Here is a 21,418-nt window from a genome sequence, read left to right on the forward strand (position 1 = left end):
CACTCACCTCAGCCTCCCAAAGGCGCAGGATTACAGGCTGAGCCACCGAGCCCGGCTAACTATAAACTATATTTAACACACATCTGTAGAACACTCCACCCAGCAGTAGCCAATGCATATTCCTTCCAAGAACTATGTTTTATTGTTTTCAGTGTCTAAGTCTTGTATTTCTTTTGTTAAATGTATACGTAATATTGTATTCTTTTTGATGCAGTTGTAGTTAGATTTATTTTATTAGCTTTATTTTGGAATGTTTATTGTTTGCATATAGAAATATAATTGATTTTCTTGTATTAATCTTGTATCATACAATCTTGCTGAATTCATTAGTTCTAGTAGTTTTTTAGCGGATTCCTTAAGATTTTCTGCATATAAAATCATATCTGCAATAGAGATAGTTTTACTTCTTTCATTCCAGCTAGATGCCTTTTTTTTTTGTGGTGCAAATAGTTTTTGATCTAGGCTTAAGTGTACCTACCACCCCCCGCCTATGCACATTGTACCCAACAGGTGATTTTTTTGTTCCTTCCTCTTTGACCCCCCCCATCTGAGTTTCTAGTGTCCGTTATATCATTCTCTGTGTCTTTGCAGTGGATTCCTTTTATTTCAAAAGAAATGCAAGATTTATACACCAAAAACTATGAAACATTGTTGAAAGAGAGTGAAGGTCTAAATAATAGAAAGACCTCCTATATTTGTGGATTGGATGACTTAATATTGTTAAGATAGCAATGCTTCCAAAATTATTCTACAGATTCAACCCAATTTCTGTCAAAATTCAAGCTTGTACTTTTGCAGAAATTGACAAGCTGGTCTTGAAATTCGTGTGGAAATGCAAGAGGCCCAGAATAACAAAACAATCTTGAAAAAGAAGAACAAATTTGGTGGACTTTTACTGCCTCATTTCAAAAGTTACTAAATAGCTACAGTAATCAAGACATTGTAACAATAGCAGAAAGATAGACGTATAGATCAATGGAATAGAATTGAGAGCCCAGAACTTAACTCTATGGTCAATTGATTTTTGAGAACTGTGCCAAGACAAGTCAGTGGGAGAAAGAATATTCTTTTTAATAAGTCATGCTGGGACAACTGAATATTCACATTCAAAATAATGACATCAGATCCCTACCTTATATCTCACACACAAGTTAATTCAAAATGGATTACACATAAGAGCTTAAACTGTAAAACTCTTATGAGAAAACACAGCATAAATCTTTGCAACCTTGAGTTAGGCATTGCTATCTTGAATACCAAAAGCATAAATGACCATAGAAAAACTAGCTAAATTGAATTACATCAAAATTAAGAACTTTTGCTGGCCGAGCGTGGTGACTCAAGCCTATAATCCCAGCACTTTGGGAGGCCCAGGTGAGGGGATTGCCTGAGTTCATGGGTTCAAGAACAGCCCGGGCAACTTGGTGAGACCTTATCTCTAAAATTAAAAAAAAAAATTAGCTGGGTGTGGTAGTGCACACCTATAGTTTTGGCTACTTGGAAGGCTGAGGCGAAAGGATCGTCTGAGCCCAGCAGGTTGAGGCTGTAGTGGCCATGAGTATGCCACTGCACTCCAGCCTGGGCAACAGAGTGAGACTCCGATTCAAAAAAAAAAAAAAAGGAAATGTACCAGTAAGACCTTATTCTGCTATTTTTTCATGAATCTTGTTACATTTTGTGAATCTTCCTTCCTATCAGTTTTCAACATGAGTTTTTTCTGTCCTGAGAGATAGGAGAGGTGCTTTCTCTCTCTTCATCTTTCATCATAGAGCAGCAAGATGCTAGGTAAATTATTAATCCGATACCTTTTCCTGTCTCCCTTGAGTGCCTTAGTAGATCCCTTATCACCATTTGTGTACTCAGTTTTACCCTGTGTTTATTCCCATCATGCGTGGAGTATTTGTTACATCGTTTAGGATCATTATTCTTCAAAGGTTAGTCATGGATTGCTGAGCCACTTTAATATATTAGGACCGTATTATAGACTTGAGGCTGACTATACTGGACAGATTAGGTATTTACACACTGAAAGATAATAATCCAAAATTTAAAAGTCATTTACAGAGGACTCTTAAGAAAATCTGTCATATATTTTTTAATCCCAGTCCGGTGTTTAGCTTCAAGAATGTTTATTTATTTAGCACTCAATTTAGTTAGAATGGAAGATACACAGACATGGCTCCTGCCTTCAAGGACCTTTTTACGTAATATGAAAACTAACTAGAGGGTTTGTGTGATGAGCAACCTAACTACAGGGATGCACCCATTGAGCAGAGAGAGAGAGTGTGTTAATATGTGGTAGGAGGTGCTGGCAATAAGGAATGGTGGTGGCTGTGACTGGAAGACGTAATTCATGGGTCACTGAAGAGCTGCCTTTGACTGTGAAATAATATGGGTTGGGAATATCTAGGCTAGATGCCATGTGAAAGAACACCAATAGGACAGAGTAACTGAGGTATTCTAATTCACTTGGGCTCCATAGAGGTTGTGAGGTCTGTTTCATTTGAAATGCTTCAGGACGTAAGAGTTCAGCTGAGCCTTCAAGATGGTCTAGGATTTTGCTAGTGAAAGAGGAGAATGGAGGGTATTTCGGGTGAGGATGGTGTGAAAGCAGAGGTGGTGTTGAATTACTGGTGGATTTTGCTAGTGAAAGAGGAGAATGGAGGGTATTTCGGGTGAGGATGGTGTGAAAGCAGAGGTGGTATTGAATTACTGGTGTGTTTGGGAAATAGTAGTTTCCTTTGTCTAGAATGATGTGCCCTGTTGGGGTGTGGTGGGAAATAAAATAAAATAAGTGGAAAACAGGTTGATGATAGTTGATGGAGAACCTTAAATGCTAGCTCAGAGGTTTAGATTTTATCCCATGGACAGTGGGATTTTTTTTTTTTTTTTTTTTTTTTGCAGGTTAGTAACATGGTCAGAGTGTAACTATAGGAAGATTTATTGTATATTGTACACAGGCAGATCAGAGAGAGATCCTGGTGGTAAAAGACCTATTACTGTTAAGACATTCATACTTGGCTTGCATGCGAAGGAAGGAAGGGACTTTAGGGTGGAAGGATAGGACTTAAGACATGACTGATAGGTTAGAGATAAGGAAAAGGTACAATAATGTCAAAATGAGTTCATAGGAATAATAGTGTTGTGGTATTATTTTGATTTTAGGGACTGATATTTTCATGAGTTTTGTACAGTGATGGTTTATGCCTAGATAGCCTCAAATAGATCAGGAGTCACCAAAAAATGTTATTACCTAAATCAAGTCTGTGGGAAAACCAGAAAGTTCAGAGAGCTTCAAGCTTCTCAAAATCAGAAGTGTTTTAAACAGAATACTATTATTCTTGTTGGTGGCATGATGAAAACAGGAAACTCTGTTGTTCGCCTGGAGGTCTCCACCATGATGCATTTTCCCCTTTTCTGTCCTTACTCTGGAAAGAGTTTTCAAGCCTACTGCAGTATCTGCTTTACATGTAGAAGCTCTAAGTATGTTGCCATAATTTTTAGTGGAGTGAGAGGCTATAATCCAGGGTTTTAACTGGAATTCACTTCTGAGTTATGGGAGCCTGCCTTATTTTGAGTCTTCTGTCTGAGCTTCACGGGTAAACCCTGCTCTCAAAAGGAGCTGGACCCAGGTAAGAAAAGGTTTAAGTGAGGAAGCTCAGGTTAAACCGTTCTGCCCTGACTGCCTGAACGGTTTGTTTGCCCTGAAGAATTTTCTCAGATGTTCTTTGAAAATAAGAAGGGGGTGGAATTAGTTCTTTGGGGTAAAAAAAAAATGTACTCTTTTCTCAGATGTTCTTTGAAAATAAGGGGATGGAATTAGTTCTTTGGGGTAAAAAAAAAAATCTACTCTTTTTGTGTATAAAACACAGATATATATGTATATTATACAATATGTAAACATACACACAATATCTGTGGCATTAAAATTTTATAAGGAGGTGGGCATTAGGAAAGTATAGTTGAAAAACATGGCATTCGAGTATAATTTTTTTTTTTTTTTTAAGAGACAGGGTCTCAGCATGTTGCCTCAGGTTGAACTGGGACTCCTGGGCTCAAGCAATCCTCTTACTACACCTGGCTTCAGAGTAGGATTTTTTAAGGGAAGCCAGGGCCATGATTTATTTAAAGCAATAACTAAGCCTGATCATCTGATATAAATTATTTTGGTACACCAATGAGGATTTTTTGGTCTTTTGCTGCTTAGATTCAGCAAGAAAATTTCTTCCTGATCTTGTTGACTCCAGCTCAGTAACAATCTGCAGATGTCAGTGATACTTATTTTAAGCATTGTTAATCATGAACACTTACTAGAAGATGGCCAAATAGACTGCGTTATTTTAATCTAGACTGCATGTTATTTTAATCAGATGAAGTATTTTTTATTGATTTAATTATTTTTTTTAGAGACAGACTCTTGCTTTGTTACGCAGACTGGAATGTAGTGACATGATCATGGCTCAGAGGAGCCTCCTGCCTCAGTCTCCCAAGTAGCTAAGACTACAGGTGTGTGCCACCATGCTCAGGTTTTAAATTTGTTTTTGTAGAGACAGGGTTTCACTATATTGCCCAGGCTGGTCTTGAACTCCCGGCCTCAAGCGATCCTCCCACTTGGACCTCCCAAAGCACTGGGATATGCCACCACACCCAAACTGATGAAGTTTCTGAAGAGTCATTTTCTTCATTCTCATTCTTTAAAAATACTAATATTGGCATTATAATCAATTTTTTCACTGGTTTTGAAATATCTAGGACTCAACAGAATTGTTAGCTACTTCCATTACATTTCTTTGTGATATTAATCAGGTCTTGAGTATTTCTCCAAAAACTAAAAAGTGGGTGCTGGTTCTGTAATCTTAGAAAAAAATATTTTATAATTGTACATTGTAATTACTTAAGCAAATTTCTTATCTTTTTAAAAATCAACCATTGAGTTTCTTGATACAATGGTAGTTTAATATAATAATTGAATTTCAGAGTATTTCCTGGTACTCTGGTAGTGTGAATCAGTAATTTATAACTTGTTTAAGAGAATCACAGCTCTGGGATGTTAGCCACAGAATACTGAAATGCTGCTAATTTAATTTAATTGTATCTATAATATGAATTGAAGTTTAGAAATTACGTGTTTTGACCAGGCTGGGTGGCTCAGCCTGTAATCCCAGCACTTTGGGAGGCCGAGGCGAGTGGATTTCCTGAGCCCGCGGGTTCGAGACCTGCCCGGGCATCTTGGCGAGACCTTATCACTACAATAAATCAAAAACTAGCCAGGCGTGGTAGCGCACGCCTGTAGCTCTGGCTACTTGGATGACTGAGGCGGGAGGATTGCTGAAGCCCAGCAGGTCAAGGCTGCAGTGGCCAGGAGCATGCCACTGCACTCCAGTCTAGGCGACAGAGTGAGACTCCAACTCAAAAAAAAAAAAAAAGAAAGAAAGAAATTACATGTTTTGAATGGTACCACATATCAAATTTGAAAATTCGTTTTAAAATACTTTTACATATAGCATAGATGTATGGTCTCAATTCTCCATCTTTAAAATGGAACAGAAGTGGGAAGATTTGAGAGTGGAATACCCATAACATGGGCCTAAAAAACCTGGTTTGTTTTCCATAGTCTGAGCTTAAGTTTTTATCTTTGTTTATGGGGCTTTAAAAATTATTATTATTATTAAAACATGTAGCATGAGATTTACCCTCTTAATAAATTTAAGTGTTTAGTACAATTTATTAACTGTAAACATGATGTTTTATGTCAGACCTTTAGAACTTTTCATCTTGCATGACTGAAATTCTGGGCACATTGAAAAGCAACTCCCCAATTCCCCGTCCATCAAGTCTCGGGCAGTGGCTATTCTGCTTTTTGTTTTTGTGCTTTTGACTACATTAGATAACCCAGATAAGTGGAATCATGCATCCTTCTGTGACTGTCTTTGTTCATTACCATGATATCCTCCAGGTCCATGCATCTTGTAGCATATGACAGAATTTCCTCCTTTTTATGACTGGATAATATTCCATTATGTATATATGTACATGTGTTTATGTCTATATATGTGTTTGTGCTTATCACATTTTATGTGTATGTGTATATATCGCATTTTTAAAATCCCTTCATCTGCCAGTGAATAATTGGGCTGTTTCTACTTCTTATGTATAATACATGCTGCAGTGAAGATTAAAGTGCAAACACCTCTTTGAGATTCTGATTTCAGTTATTTGGGGTATATACCTTGAATTGGGATTGCTGAATCATGTGGTATTTTTATTTTTAATTTTTTTGAGGAACTGCCATAGCAGCTGCACCATTTTGCATTTCTATCAACAATGAACAGAGATTTCAATTTTTTCATGTCCTGGCTAACACTTGTTATTGCCTGTCTTTTTGATAATGACTATCCTAATAGATGAGAGGTGGTTCTAGAACTGTCATTGTTTTGATTTGTGTGTCCCTGGAGATTAATGATGTTGGGCATCTTTTCATATAGAGCTTTTGTCTTCTTTGGAGACCTGTTGTCTTTTCAAGTCCTGTGCTCATAAAAAATATATATATATATTCCCAGCATTATTAATGTATTATTGACAAAAATAGTATGCTATCTATTTACAGTGTACACCATGGTGCTCTGTATATGTGTACATTATGAAATGATTAAATCAGGCTAGATAATATATCCATCACCCTTTGGTCATGTTTTAATTCAGTTATTTGGTTGTTTTTGTTTGTTTTGCTATGAGTTTGTACGTTCCTTATTCTGGATATTAACCTCTTGTTAGATACATGGTTTGCAGATATTTTCTCCCATTCCATAGGTTGCCTTTTCATTCTGTTGATAGTTTCCTGTGCTGCGCAGAAACATTTTAATTTGGTAGAATTTCATTTGTCTGTTTCTGCTTTTATTTGTCTATGCTTTTGAAAATCATTGCCAAGACTAGTGTTATTACTGTTTCCTCTGTTTTCTTATAGTTTCATAGTTTGGGGTTGCATTTAAGCTTTTAATCCATTTTGAGCTGATTTTTGTGTATGTAAGGTAAGGTCCAGTTTTATTCTTTTGCATGTGGATATCTACTTTTCCCAGCATCACTTGTTGAAGAGACTGTTTTTTCCCCAGTGTGTGTTCTTGGCACCTTTGTAAAAGGGTACTGACTGTATATGCATGGGCTTCTTTCTGGGCTTTCTATTCTTTGTTCCATTGGTCCTGTATGTCTGTCTTTATACCAGTACCATACTGTTTGATTAATTTAGCTTAGTAATATGTTTTGAAACCAGGAAGTGTGAGACCTCTAGTTTTGTTGTTGTTTTCCCCCCTCAAGATTGTTTTGGCTGTTAGGGATCCTTTGTGATTCCATGTGAATTTTAGGGTTGTTTTTTTTCTTTTCCATTTCTGCAGAAAGGGTCATCTGTTTTTTTTATTGATTGCAGTGAATCTGTAGCTTGCTTTGGGTAGTGTGGACATTTAGCAATGTTGTCTTGCAGTCTATAAACATGGCATGTCTTTCCATTTATTTGTTTAGAGTACAAGTCTTTGCCTCATTGTTTAAGTTGATTCCTGAGTATTTTATTCTTTTTTTATGTTGTTGTAATTGGGATAATTTTCTTTTCAGATATTTTATGTTTGTGTATATAAATGCAGCTGATTTTATATGTTGGTTTTGTATCCTACAGCTAAGTTAAGTTTGTTTATTCTGACAGTTTTTTTGTGGAATCTTTAGCGTGTTCTACATGTAAGATCATGTTATCTTCTAACAAATAGAATTTTACTTCTTCCTTTTCAAATTGGATGTCTTTTGTTCTTTTTGTCTTTAGCCATAGGACATGATCCGAGATAGAGAATCTGAGAGATAAGAATTCTTCTGGGTGTGTCAATTCTTAAATAAAAGCTACTTACTTTAAATTAATATCTATTATAAAACTATTCCCTCATGTTTGTTTTTTTCAGGTGAATTTAAATGTAATTTTTTATGTCCAAAAAATCATTCAATTGGCATTTTGATAGGAATTGCATTAATTCAGAGATTAATTCATGAGGCAATTGCCATGTTTACCACAGTAAGTTCTTCTGTTCAAAAGTGAAGAATCTTTTGATTTTTTTTCAGGTCTTTTATCTCTCAGAATACTTTATATAGAGCCTACACTATTTTAAAGCTTTTCTTAGGTGTATCGTTTCATTTGATGTATTCTATTATGTTATTAAATAATTTTTTAAAATTGTTTCTGTTTTCAGGTGTGTGGTTTTTTTTGTTCACTAGGAGCACAATCATATATATTGTAAATAGTGAAAATGTTGTATTTCTACTCTTTATATTACATTCCTTCTCTTATGGTTTTCTGTTGGTCAATACCTCTAGAATAATTTATTAACTCATTTATAGTGAATTCCTCTAATGTGTTGGGGAGACAGACATAAATAAGTAAACATAATATGTTAGTATATGTAAACATATAGTATGATAAGTAGAGAAAAGTAAAGGGGACATGGAGTTGTAATTGAGGATAATTTCTATTGCATATTATTTTATGTATTATTATACAATATATTATTGCATATTATATAATTGCTGTTATATGTGGAGAGAAAGAGAGAGAAATTTGCCCAAGATCATATAGCTAGTAAGTTGTGAGACTAAGTGTCATAGTTAGATATTCTAATTTCACAGTGTATGTCTTTGATCATGACATTGTGCTAAATTTGTAAACAAAGCCAGACACAACATATGGATTTAATGTGACAGAAATAAGGGAACTATTTAAGGTTCAACTTTAAGCCAGTATTGTTTTGATTGTACACATTTTATGTATCCTGTTTTTTTTAAGTCAAGGAAAATTCTGTTTACTTAGACATTCATAGTCCCTAACATACGTCCTTTTAGGTAGTAAGTGTATAATGGTTGTTGAATGTCTTCTCAAAAGAGAACATCCTAAGAACAACTCATCTTATCCAAATTAAAGCATTAGATGTGTGCAAGTATATAAGTGTATACTTACACACATACCTACAAAGTTATAATCTAGAAGAGGAATCGGGTCTGTAGCAAATTAGGATAACTTGCTTTTAAAATCTTTAAAACGATCATTCTTAGATTATCATTTTCAATCTTATCTGCTCTGTAGTTAGTTCTCATGTTAAACAGCTATTTGATACTATTTGATACTGCAAAGAATTATTTCATTATGTTGACATTTGTCAGTACACTTCTGGAAAATCATGTCAGCTTATTAGGGTCATAAAGATGTTAAACATGTAGAAGAGAGAAATAAAGATGACTAATGGAAAATAAGAAAGCAGGATGATTGAGAATGACTTGTAGCTCATGTTTGCTTCACAGGGTACAGAACTAAGGGTACAGAGGATGCACACTTTTACAAATAGGCCAAGACTTGGTTTCCTGAAAACATGGACATACTGGTCTGTTAGTTCACCTTTCAATACAAATAACCTTGCTTTCCCTGTTTAATTTTTGTATAACACTCCTTTCATTCAATGTGTAGGCGCTTGTCAACTATCTTCATATGTTGATTTGGACTTAGATACATAGTATAACTGTTAAATAGACAAAAATAGCAGTGCCACCTGCCAGCCAATAGTTTGAATTTTGTTGCTTCACTGTCTTTATTTGAACAGTAGTTATATAGTTGTTTTCTTTATTGTATTTTTTGCTATTTTATAAATAATTACCAGTTTATTCAAAATGCTCATGCTAATAAGAGTAGGTCTTATAAACTTAATGCAAGTGGTGCCAATGTAAGCAATTAGGCCTACCAAAAAAGGAGTCATTTTGGTAGTCATTAAGTTATATTATTTTGTCAAAGAAAATAATAAGGAAAAAGTAAAGACTTTATGGAATGTTGGGAATACAATGATTGCAATTTGTATCTAAAAGGCAAAGAGACATTAGGGCTTCTGTGTTATATTGTAGCTTTTGGGGAAAGAGCTACCCTCATAATATTCATGTCTCTTCTTCTGCTTTCACACATTGGACTTAATATACCTGTTTATAGGAAAGCATTCTGTATACCATATTGAGAGAAATGCCTGTGATCTATTCTATCAGTAATCCACTTAACCCATTTCCCGTTTAGAAAAAAAGTGCAGCTTGCTGCTACATTCGTTTAATTTTACATAAACATGCACATTGAGGCTGAAGCAAATCTGACTAGTTTTCAATGTCAAAATAAAATGTAAAAACTTTTCTTGGAGTTATTTCTAAATAAAACTTTGTCTTTAATCCTTACAAGAATTACTCAAAGCAAACAAAAAAAGAGAATTACTATATTTTGTAAATGGAAATACCACTACTAAATGCAGAATACTATAAATAGAATGTCATTTGTTTCCAAAGAAGATATACTAGAGCAATGCAAAAATAATAACGAGAGATATTTCATGGCATACTTTGGGGGTAAGGTTAAAATTGTAATCTGCGAGTTATTTTGGGGTAAATGCCAAAGCCGCAAGCACTGCTGGTGAGTATTCTCGGGGTAAACAGGAAAAGGGTTAAACATTTGTGAAACACCTGCTGCATTTTGGGATGGCCTTATCTACAAATGGATAGTAATAATCATGTCACCTTAGGATGATGTTAGCTCTTTGACAACTAAGTTAGAACATATCAGTGACTTAACATAATACAATTGCATTTCAAAGCCGGGCTCGGTGGCTCAGCCTGTAATCCCGCGCCTTTGGGAGGCTGAGGTGAGTGGATTGCCTGAGCCCGCGGGTTCGAGACCCGCCTGGGCAGCGAGACCTCATCTCTAAAAAAAAAAATCAGTCGGGCGTGGTAGCACATGCCTGTAATTCCGGCTACTTGGAAGTCTGAGGTGGAAGGATCGCCGTAGCCCAGCAGGTCGAAGCTGTGGTGGCCGGGAGCGGCCACTGCACTCCAGTCTGGGCAACAGAGTGAGACTCCAACTCAAAAAAAAAACAAAAAAAAAATTGCATTTCAAGTTTACATAATAATTCAGTGCAAATGTTCAGGTTGTTGGATGACTTTCTTCTTGTCACTCAGGGACCCAGACTTCTTCCTTTTCTTGAGGACTCACAGTGTCATATAGCCGGCTGTTGGGGAAAAAGATGTGGGAAAGGGAGACATTACTTTTACTCACGTTCTGTTGGCAAGAATTAGACTTCAGGGCACATCAGTATGGAGGATGTTGACTAGGAAATGTTGTTTTTGACTGGATAACTTTCTCCCACTAAAAACTCCCACATTGTGGAAGGGAGAGCACAGAGGACTGTGGATGACAAGCCAGCTCTGCCACAATAATAACAATGTTCATTATAACAATGTACTAGTTTGCTATGGCTGCTGTAATAAATAACAACAAACTTGATGTGAAACAACAGAGATTTATTCTCCTAAAGTTCTGGAGTTCACAAGTCCAAAATGAGTTTCCCTGGGTCAAGATTCAGGTGTCAGCTGGGCCATACTTCCTCTGGCGGTTCTGAGGGAGAGCTGTTTCCCTGTCTTTTCTTCTGTAGTCAAGTCTCCCTCAGCGTCCCTCTAATAAGAACTCTTGTGATTACATTTAGGGCCCACCAGGATAATTCCGGATCATCGTCCCATCTCAAGATCCTTAATTTATTCATATCTGCAAATTTAATTTGCCATAAGGTAATAGTATTCACAGGTGTCAAGGGTTGGGACCTCTATACCTTTGGGGGCCATTATTCAGCCTACTATAGATAGTTAACATTTATCTAACATGTGATATGTGCCCTGTATGTTCTGATAACTTTACATATATTAATTTGTATTTTTCTGATTTTATTTATTATGTGCTCTATTTGTAGGCTTGCCATTTTTCTCAGTTAGGTTTTCTTTTTTTGTGTGCTGTTTTCTGGAAGATGAATTGTTTACTTTAATGTTAAAAAGTTTTATCAAAAAATTATAGATGATCAGAATTGGAAAGAATTTTTAGAGATTATCTAGTTTAACCTCCTACTCTACAGTGTTTAAGTGCTAGAATTTTTTCCTCAGGCTTATTAACTTTCATCTTTATGATATATTCCTCAAGATTCCTAAAGATTTTTAAATCAACAATCCACCTCCTTTGGATTATTAATGTATTAAGCTCTACTTTCTTATTTCTTGCCTAAGTCTACATTTTAAGTTACCTTTAAAAATTGTGTATGTAGAATTTTTCTTTGGATTTTTTTTCTCCCTTATAAATGTTAAATTTACTTTGATGATTCTCATAGTTAGAGTTGACTTAATAGGAAAAAAATTATACACTTTGGCTCAGCAACATTTCATGGGGAAGTTGTAGTTGAAAACTTAAAGCCACTAATAGGTTTTATTAGAAATAAAAGTAGTAAATAAGCAATTAATTGTATATAAGACATGCTAATATTTGGATAAAATTAACCTAAAAGCCTATAATCCTGATTTAGAGTCATCTTGAAGGGGAGTTATATGGTGGTGTAGATTCTTTCAGTCAATAGTTATCTTTTGATTCCATTTTAGGTGCTAGGGGCACAAAGATGATTAAGGCATAATCCTGTCATAGAGGACTTTGTATTGTAGTGAGGGCATAGACATGCAGGTATTGATGTAGTATAATAAGGACTGTGAAATGTACAAAGATCATAGTAGAAGTTGTGATGCTTATAGTTATAAGTAACAGAAACCCCAGCTGAAGGTGGTGTCGACAATACAGGGAGCTTGTGGAGCATGTACAGATATATCTGAGAATTACAGAGTCTTGCTGTGAGACTTGCTGAAATAGCTCAATTATGTCATTAAATGCCTTCCTTTTTCTTGTTTCTCCTTAACGCTTTCCATAGATTAACTTTATTCAAGGCCAGCTTCCTTTAAGGTTGTATGATGACTTCCCCCAGAAAGAGAGCCTTTGTCCTCGAAGCATCAAATTGAAGTCCTGGCTTCACTCTTACTAGATGAACTTCGATTGCATGCGACCCTTTCACTAGGTTAGAGAAAAGTATCATTTTGGAGTGGGTGAAAAAGTAAAGGTCCAGAACTTCCAAGGGATTTAGTATATCCATGAAAATGTAAGAACCTGACATACCAACTGTCTCTTCTCCATTACTTCTTCCCTTGTAACAGGGACAGTAGGGTCGATTTCCATATTAGGCTCAAGAATTCATGGCTGGTCTGCTTCACATCTTTTTTACTGATTACATTTGCAGTAGGAAATTGCCGAGACCAAAAATGTCAGAGCTTGCTATGGTGACCTCATACTTAGGATTTGAGTGACTGGGGAAGTCTTCTGCCTTTTGCTTTGCCACTAATATACATTTAATCAGGCTATTCATAGTATATAGTACTTTAAAAACTGAGTTAGTAATACAAAGCTGCCTTTATTGAAGAGTAAGCACTTTCATTTGTTCTCTTTCTGCATAGTCTCTGGTTCACCACATTTGCATTCTCTGCAGTTCTGTTTCTCTCCATGACAAGTGTTCATTCAGGAGCCACAGCATGTGACACTACTATAGGATTCCCAGATCTTATTTTGGAGAATTTGGTCAGGGAGGGAGTAGGAGAGAGATTAGTTGCTAATAATCTGACCAGGCTCAAATGCAATCCCATTCTGCATCTTGACACTGTTGGGACAAGGCACTCAAACACAAGATAAGCCTGTGTATGTAGGCCATCTGGTAACCCAGCAGTGCTGGAGTGTAGCCTCTCACCTCTACCAAGAGCCTGGGGAGACACATTTGACACACTTGGTGCAATTACTTCTTTGTGCTAGCATTACATTATTTAGTAATAAAGGAAAAGTAATAAATGTTTTTCTCATGATGAATTATACTGATGATTATGTCCAAGGCATAAACTTAATAATAGCAGATGTTTGTATAGAGCTTACTCTCTGTGCCAGGCACTGTTCAAAGTGTTTTACATGTTGTATTAACTTATTTAACTCTTACAACTGCCCTTTGAAATGGGTTATTATTATTTTACTGAGAACAAAATTGACACAGAGAGGTCAAGTAATTATCCAAGCTCACACAGCTTAATGAAGAACAGAGTTAGGATTTGAATTCAAAATGTCTGGGACCAGAGTTCATGCTTTTAATCACTATGCTATATTTTCTCTCAGGCCAGAACTGAAGTTATCATTAAAAGTAATATCATTAACTTATTGGTTATGTTTTATTTATAACTCATTAATTGTGTTACACTTATTAATAAGCATAATTATCTTATGCTTTAAAATAAATGAGCATTTTGAATATTTTCTAAATATTCAATGTACTTGTTTTTTATTCTAGGAGAAGACTTTGCAGTTGTGCAGCAAGAAATTATTATGATGAAAGACTGTAAACACCCAAATATTGTTGCTTACTTTGGAAGCTATCTCAGGTACATTGTTTCCCTTTTGAAAAGCAATATTGATTACATCTCCTAACACATTTAACAAAATAAAGTTGACTTTGGTACCATGTTTATAGTTTTCTTCATGCTTTGAAGAGAGGATATTTTCATATGAATGGAATTTTGACTTATGCCCTATTATGTTAATTCTGTAACCAATATCACAGTCTTGTGAGTTGGGAATTCTGGATGTGGTTTTGGTTAGGATGCTGTCAAGTTAAAGCTGCCTTGAATGGTTCCTCTTGGTGTAGAGAACTGGAGATGGAAACATGACATTTTCTTGCCCCTTTCTTCGAGACTTAGGTGAATTTAGGTCAGGTTATGTTTTTACCAACAACTTTTTGTGTGTTTTGTGCTTCTAGTATATTGCCTCAACCCTTTCCTTCATTTTGCTAAGAGAACTAGGAACTATAATTATTTTAGTAACTTGTTTTTCCAGGTCCTGAAGTGAACTTCAAAGGACCATGAATTTTCCTCTTCTTTCTTTGTTTTGGTAGGACCAAGCCAGATCCCCAGGTCATATTCCATGGGGGATTACCGTAGGGTCAAATCTTGTTTTCCATTTTACTTCTATATGTACTATGAGTTGAACACTGTGAACTAGTTTTTTTTTTTTTGAGTTGGAGTCTCACTCTTTCGCCCACACTGGAGTGCAGTGGCCGCTCCCAGCCACCGCAGCCTCGACCTGCTGGGCTCCGGCGATCCTTCTGCCTCAGCCTTCCAAGTAGCCGGAACTACAGGAGTATGCTACCACACCCGGCTGATTTTTTTATTTATTGTAGAGATGAGGTCTCACTGCCCAGGTGGGTCTCGAACCCGCGGACTCAGGCAATCCACTCACCTCAGCCTCCCAAAGGCGCGGGATTACAGGCTGAGCCACCGAGCCCGGCTGAACTAGTTGTTTTTAAGCTTCCTGTAAAGGGACACTTGGAAATGTTTTCATATGTATTTTAAAAACCTCTTCAGTTTTTCATCAATATACTGTAGCAATATCCAGCATACTGTAACTTATTACAGACTTCCATTCTCCCATGACCCAGGTACAAAACACTTTTCCTCTTATTTGATCACATCAAGTAGAAAAGGATTGTACCCTCTCACCTTTCCAGCTTGTGAAAAGCCAACCGGACTGGCTCTTTCTGGTTTCAACAGTCTTGTATAGCTTTGATTGTCCCACATTGGTTAAGGTGGCAGGGTGGGTTTAATGGAGACTTGAGGGCAGGGGTGTCCAACTTTTTGGCTTCCCTGGGTTGCACTGAGTAAAGAGAAATTGTGTTGGCTGCATATACATTATATAATATAGTTAGTGTACATACATAATAAGACTTTAAAAAATATTTTTATTAGCCGGGCTCGGTGACTCAGCCTGTAATCCTGCGCCTTTGGGAGGCTGAGGTGAGTGGATTGCCTCAACCCGTGGGTTCGAGACCCGCCTGGGCAGCGAGACCTCATCTCTACAATAAATCAAAAAATCAGCCGGGTGTGGTAGCATATGCCTGTAATTCCGGCTACTTGGAAGGCTGAGGCGGAAGGATCGCCGAAGCCCGCAGGTCGAGGCTGCGGTGGTTGGGAGCAGCCACTGCACTCCAGTCTGGGTGACAGAGTGAGTCTCCAACTCAAAAAAAAAAAAAATTGTATTATAAAGTTTAGAAAAGTGAGAACAATATAAAAACTAGTGGAAATTTGACCTTGTTTTTGTAAAATTAATCTATCAGTGTCTGGTTCAGTGTAAGTGGTTACAATTCTTAGTGAGTACTCAAGGTGTCCCTCAGAAATGTTTGTTCAAATTTTGCTCTTTGTGTGCATCGTTATTGAAAACAGCTACTCACAAATATTTGTGCTGTCAAAATGTGATTTCATGAATAAAGCATGACATGAACTTCAAAAATGGAACTACACATGGGGTCATGAAGAAAATAAATGCTAAAAAAACACATGATGTTAAAAGAGACCCACCTGGGCAGCAAGACCTCATCTCTACAATAAATCAAAAAATCAGCCATGCATGGTAGCGCATGCCTGTAATTCCGGCTACTTGGAAGGCTGAGGCGGAAGGATCGCCGGAGCCCAGCAGGTCGAGGCTGCGGTGGCTGCGAGCGGCCACTGCACTCCAGTCTGGGCAACAGAGTGAGACTCCAACTCAAAAAATAAAAATAAATTAAAAATAAAAATAAATAAAAGATTTTGCTAGGCTTGGTGACTCATGCCTATAATCCCAGCACTTTGGGAGACCAATGTGAGAGGATTGCCTGAGCCCAAGGAATCGAGACCAGCCCAGGCAACTTGGTGAGACCTTGTCTCTACAGTAAATAAAATAATTAGCCAGTGTGGTGGCACACGTCCATAGTTACAGCTTACTTGGAAGACTGAGGCCGAAAGATCGCCTGAGCCCAGCAGGTTGAGGCTGTGGCAGCTGTGATTGTGCCACTGCACTCTAGCCTGGGCGACAGAGTAAGATTCTGACTCAAAGAGTCTGAGAGGGAAAAGAGTGTACAGAAGTTTCTTGATATCCATGGGGGATTGGTTTCAGGACCCTGTGGATACCAAAATCTGCAGATGCTCAAGTCCCTTATATAAAGGGATACAAGGGTGCATATGTAACCAATGCCCAACTTCTCGTATACTTTAAATCATCTCCAGATTACTTATAATACCTAATACGATGTAAATGATATGTAAATTATTATACTGTGTTTTAAAATTTGTATTATTTTTATTGTTGAATTGTTATTTTTATTACTTTCCCCCCCTAAATTTTTTATCCCTGGTTGTTTGATCTGTAGGTGCTGGACCTACGTCCCACAGAGGGCTAATTGTAGTTGTAATAGGTGAGGCTGTGGAAATTTAGGCACAAAGAAACTTTTTATGCATTAATTAGGACCTGTAGGAGTTGAGCAAAGAGGTCGCATTTCTCTTGTGGTTGGACTGGGGATGTAGGGGATTGAGACTGGCAGGTTAGTTAAAGTTAATGCAATACATTTATTAAGCCTTTGTCAGAACTAAGAAATTAACATTGATGCCAGTGGCTCACGCCTATAATCCCAGTACTTTGGTGGGAGGCCGAGATGAGAGGATTGCCTGAGCCTATAGGTTCAAGATCAACCTAGGCAACTTGGTGAGACCTCGTCTCTACAATAAATAAAAAAATTAGCGGGGCATGGTGGCGCATGCCTGTAGTTCCAGGTACTTGGAAGGCCAAGACAGCAGGATCACCTGAGCCCAGCAGGTTGAGGTGCAGTAGCCATGAGCGTGCTACTGCCCTCCAGCCTTGGATGGCCGAGTGAGACTCCAACTCAGCTCACCTCCAACTCAACATCTCGTTATAAACGTCTTTCACTTCTCTGGTTAGATGGATACCAAGGTATTTCATTTTTTTGTGTGGCTATTGTGAATAGGATTTTGCTTTTTGTTTGTTTCTCTGCCTGCTTATTGATAGTATATAGAAATGCAGCTGTCTTTTGCTCATTGATTTTGTCCCCCAAAACTTTATCAAAGTCATTTATCAGTGTGAGGAAACTTTTGACGGACTCCCTTGGGTTTTCAAGGTATAGATTCATATCATCTTCAAAGGGGGATAGTTTAACTTCCTCTTTTCCTATTTAGATACCTGTGATTTCCTTCTCTTCCCTGATTGCTCTGTAGGATTTCCAGCACTATTTTGAACTCAGGGGGAATTCTTCCAACTTCTGCCCATTGAGCAAAATGTTGGCTATGGGTTTATCATAAATGACTCTTACTGTTTTGAGAAATGTTACCTCTATGCCTAAGTGTTCAAAGATTTTTATCAAGAAGCGCTGCTGGATTTTGTTGAATGCTTTTTGACAAAACCACCAGTAGCAATCACTGGGGAAAGGAGACCATATTTAGTAGATGCAGCTTGGAAAACTGACTGTCCACATGCAAAAGAATGAAACTGGACCCCTACCTATCACCATATACAAAAATCAACTCAAAATGAATCAAAGACCTAAATGTAAAGCCTCAAACTATAAGAATCCTAGAAGAAAATATAGGAAACACCCTTGTGCACATCAGAGTGGTCAACAAATTCTTGACCAAGTCCCCAAAAGCACCTGCCATAAAAGCTAAGATAGATAAATGGGACCTCATCAACTGAAGAGCTTTTACACAGCAAAAGAAACTGTTAGGAGAATAAAGAGACAACCCACAGAATGGGAGAAAATATTTGCAAATTATGCATCTGAAAAAGGCCTAGCAGCTAGGATCTGCAAGGAACTCAAATTAAGTGAAAGGAAAAAAACAAATAACCCCATTAAAAGGCAAAGGACATGAACAGACACTTCTCAAAAGATGGCATAAAAGCAGCACATGAAAAGAATGCTCAGCTTTGCTAATCATCAGAGAAATGCAAATCAAACCACAATGAGATACCACCTAACTTCAGTAAGGATGGCTGTCATTAATAAGTCAAAAAACAACAGATGCTGGCACTGCTGTGATGAAAAGGGAACACTTCTGCACTGTTGGTGGGAGTGCAAGCTAGTTCAACTTCTATGTAAAGTAGTGTGGTGATACCTAAATGAACTAAACATTGACCCTTCATATGATCCAGCAATCCCTCTTCTGGGAATATATCCAGAGGAACACAAATCATTCTACAAAAAAAGATACCTGCATGTGCTTGTTTATTGCCGCACTATTCACAATAGCAGAAATGCAGAACCAAGCCTACTGTCCATCGAAAGTGGACTGGATAATAAAAATGTGGCACATATACATAGTAGAGTATTACACAGCCATAAAGAAGAACAAAATCATGAACTTTGCAGCAACTTGGATGGAGTTGGAGATGATCATAGTTTGTGATCTGTCACAGAAACAAAGAACTGTGATATAGGGCATGTTCTCACTTACAAGTGAGACCTGAATATTAATTATATTAGCACTAGGGAGAGAGCAACAATTGCTGGGCACTGCCCGGGGCGTGGAGGGACACGTAACAGCACAAAAGGTACCTGGTCCTATACCTGGGGAGTGAGGGCCAGTTGGAGGCCCAGACTTCACCCGCATGCAGCCTGTGTAGTTAATCCTTACTTGTGTCCCATATCTTCAAAATAAAATAAAATTTATTTAAAAATAAAAAAGTCCCACTGCTTTAAGTAAAAAAAAAAAAGTGATAGAATTACTGATACCTCCCTATACCAGTATTGCTAGGGTGTTTTCTACAAGTCAAAGGGATGTCAATATGTATTTTGTTTTTAAAAAAAAAATTGCGAGGGAAACATAATTTGGGCAAATCGTAAACCAAACAAAAGTGTAGAAGTTTTATTTCTTCTTTCCTCCTCATGTCCTTCTTTTCCTAGCTTCATCCTCCTTTTGCGCTGTCTGCCCTTCCTCTACCCACATTTTCTTCTTTCTCCTACCTTCCCTTCTTCTAATTAGTTTTCCTTGCTCTTCGTCCTTTGTTCCCCCTTCCTCCTGCTCACTACAAGATTTCTCACAGCCTTTAATATATCAGTGACCTTGCTGATTTCCAAGAAAAGATTATAGTGTGTGATGTTTCTAAAACTGACTTAACTGTACAGTGACTTCTTTTTTGGATGCATACTTCACATAGAACTGATATCCAGTGGCCCAGATGGCCCACAATTTGAAACTGTTGTGCTGAACTGGGGGTTATTAGGTGTAATTGTGGAGAAATGGATCATCTTGTGCCCCTTGAATCCAGAACTCCCCACCCCTCATTGTTCAATGGGAAGCGGATGGAATGGGTTATCTGTAACTTTGGAATGTGATAGTTGTTGCATATCAGAATTAAAATGAACCAAAGCATTTTGATTTGGTTCATATTAAATAACTTATCCTATATTAAAACATCTAGCATTTTTTCACATTGATGATTGAGGTGGAAGTTGAATTATTTTGCTGAATGTAGTGGAGCAGCCATTGGCAAATGCATTTGATCAGCAAGAAGCCCACAGGCAAGCACTGATGGGGGTTCCTGTGTGGAGTGTAACCAGCCACCCTGCCCCAGAGGGTGACTCTGTGGGCCAGTCTCTGTCAGACACGATAGTGTGATGATTCCTCACAGTCTTGGTCATGTTTTTTGTTTTTTTTTTAAGTTATGTTATATTTGAGACAAATATATACATAATTTTACTTTGTTCAATTAATTTTTAAGTTTGTGTTGTGTTGCAAAGTGTGGGGAGATTGAAAAGTGTGTTTTAGAAATTATAAGATTTTCAGACCCACGAAATAGCTGTTAGACTTTTGGTCCCTGTGTGCTCTGGTAAACATCAAACTAGAAGATTAAAATAGTGAATTTTTGTTCCCTCTATTTATTTTCCTAGTCCTTCTAAGATAGAATGATAATTTTACCAAAAAAGAAAAAAGGAATTCTAAGGATTTGTTGAGTCAGGAAATGAAGACTGATACATTGAACATTTACCCCTAAGATTAATTTTATTCCAGTTCAGATACCTAGGGACAAAGATTTTATAATTTGTTGGCCTGCATAAAATGGGCTGATTGACTCAAGTCATTTTCTGTTAGGTAGATGGCTTGGTAAATGACCAAAAGCCTATGCAGATTTATCATGGTAAGGGAGACAGTCACGGAACAGATACAAGTCATTTTTCTAATGGACTGACTATTCATGCTTTTTTAATATCAGACTTTTAGTATAATGTTATAAAGGTAAAGTATTAATATATATAGTCCAGATTTTCTACCTATAAGCCGGAAAGCAATTTTACACAGAATGAATAAAAAATTGCATATTTAAGCAAGAGGAGAAAAGGAAATAGACTGATTTCAAGTAGAAGGTAGTATAATATTGAAATGTGTAAAAGGGCTGAGAACTCATTTTTATGTTTATTTCTCTGCCAAGGAGAATTGTATTCAAACTGGAAAGGGTAGGAAAAATATTATTAACATGGAATTGAAACACAAGATAGGTGAGTAGATAATTATAGAGCAGCTAGACACTTTAAATGAATTTAAGCTTTTAGATTTATATAAATTATATCTCATACTGAAAATTTAACACATGTGATTGTCAGTCACTGTCAACGAGTGTCTTTTGACAAGTAGAAGAGGTTGTCAAAGATTAGAAATCAGCAAT

The 21,418-nt window shown here is 37.1% G+C and overlaps 1 protein-coding gene across 2 annotated transcripts in view; it reads left to right on the forward strand.

The window, feature by feature from the left end:
* Nucleotides 1-21,418, forward strand: part of MAP4K3 (mitogen-activated protein kinase kinase kinase kinase 3) — a 127,989-nt gene that overhangs the window by 6,202 nt on the left and 100,369 nt on the right. The window contains exon 2 of one of the 2 annotated variants that reach the window (XM_008072534.2): nt 14,232-14,322. In XM_008072534.2, coding sequence (XP_008070725.1) covers nt 14,267-14,322 — 56 coding nt within the window. In that variant the 5' untranslated portion in view covers nt 14,232-14,266. Of the gene's footprint in view, nt 1-14,227; nt 14,323-21,418 lie in introns of those variants that run through there. The other variant, XM_021706171.1, reaches the window with a different exon arrangement.

The sequence above is a fragment of the Carlito syrichta genome, unplaced genomic scaffold (genome assembly GCF_000164805.1).
Source record: "Carlito syrichta isolate Samal-C Ts95f unplaced genomic scaffold, Tarsius_syrichta-2.0.1 Scaffold315330, whole genome shotgun sequence".
In the NCBI taxonomy this organism is placed as follows: domain Eukaryota; kingdom Metazoa; phylum Chordata; class Mammalia; order Primates; family Tarsiidae; genus Carlito; species Carlito syrichta.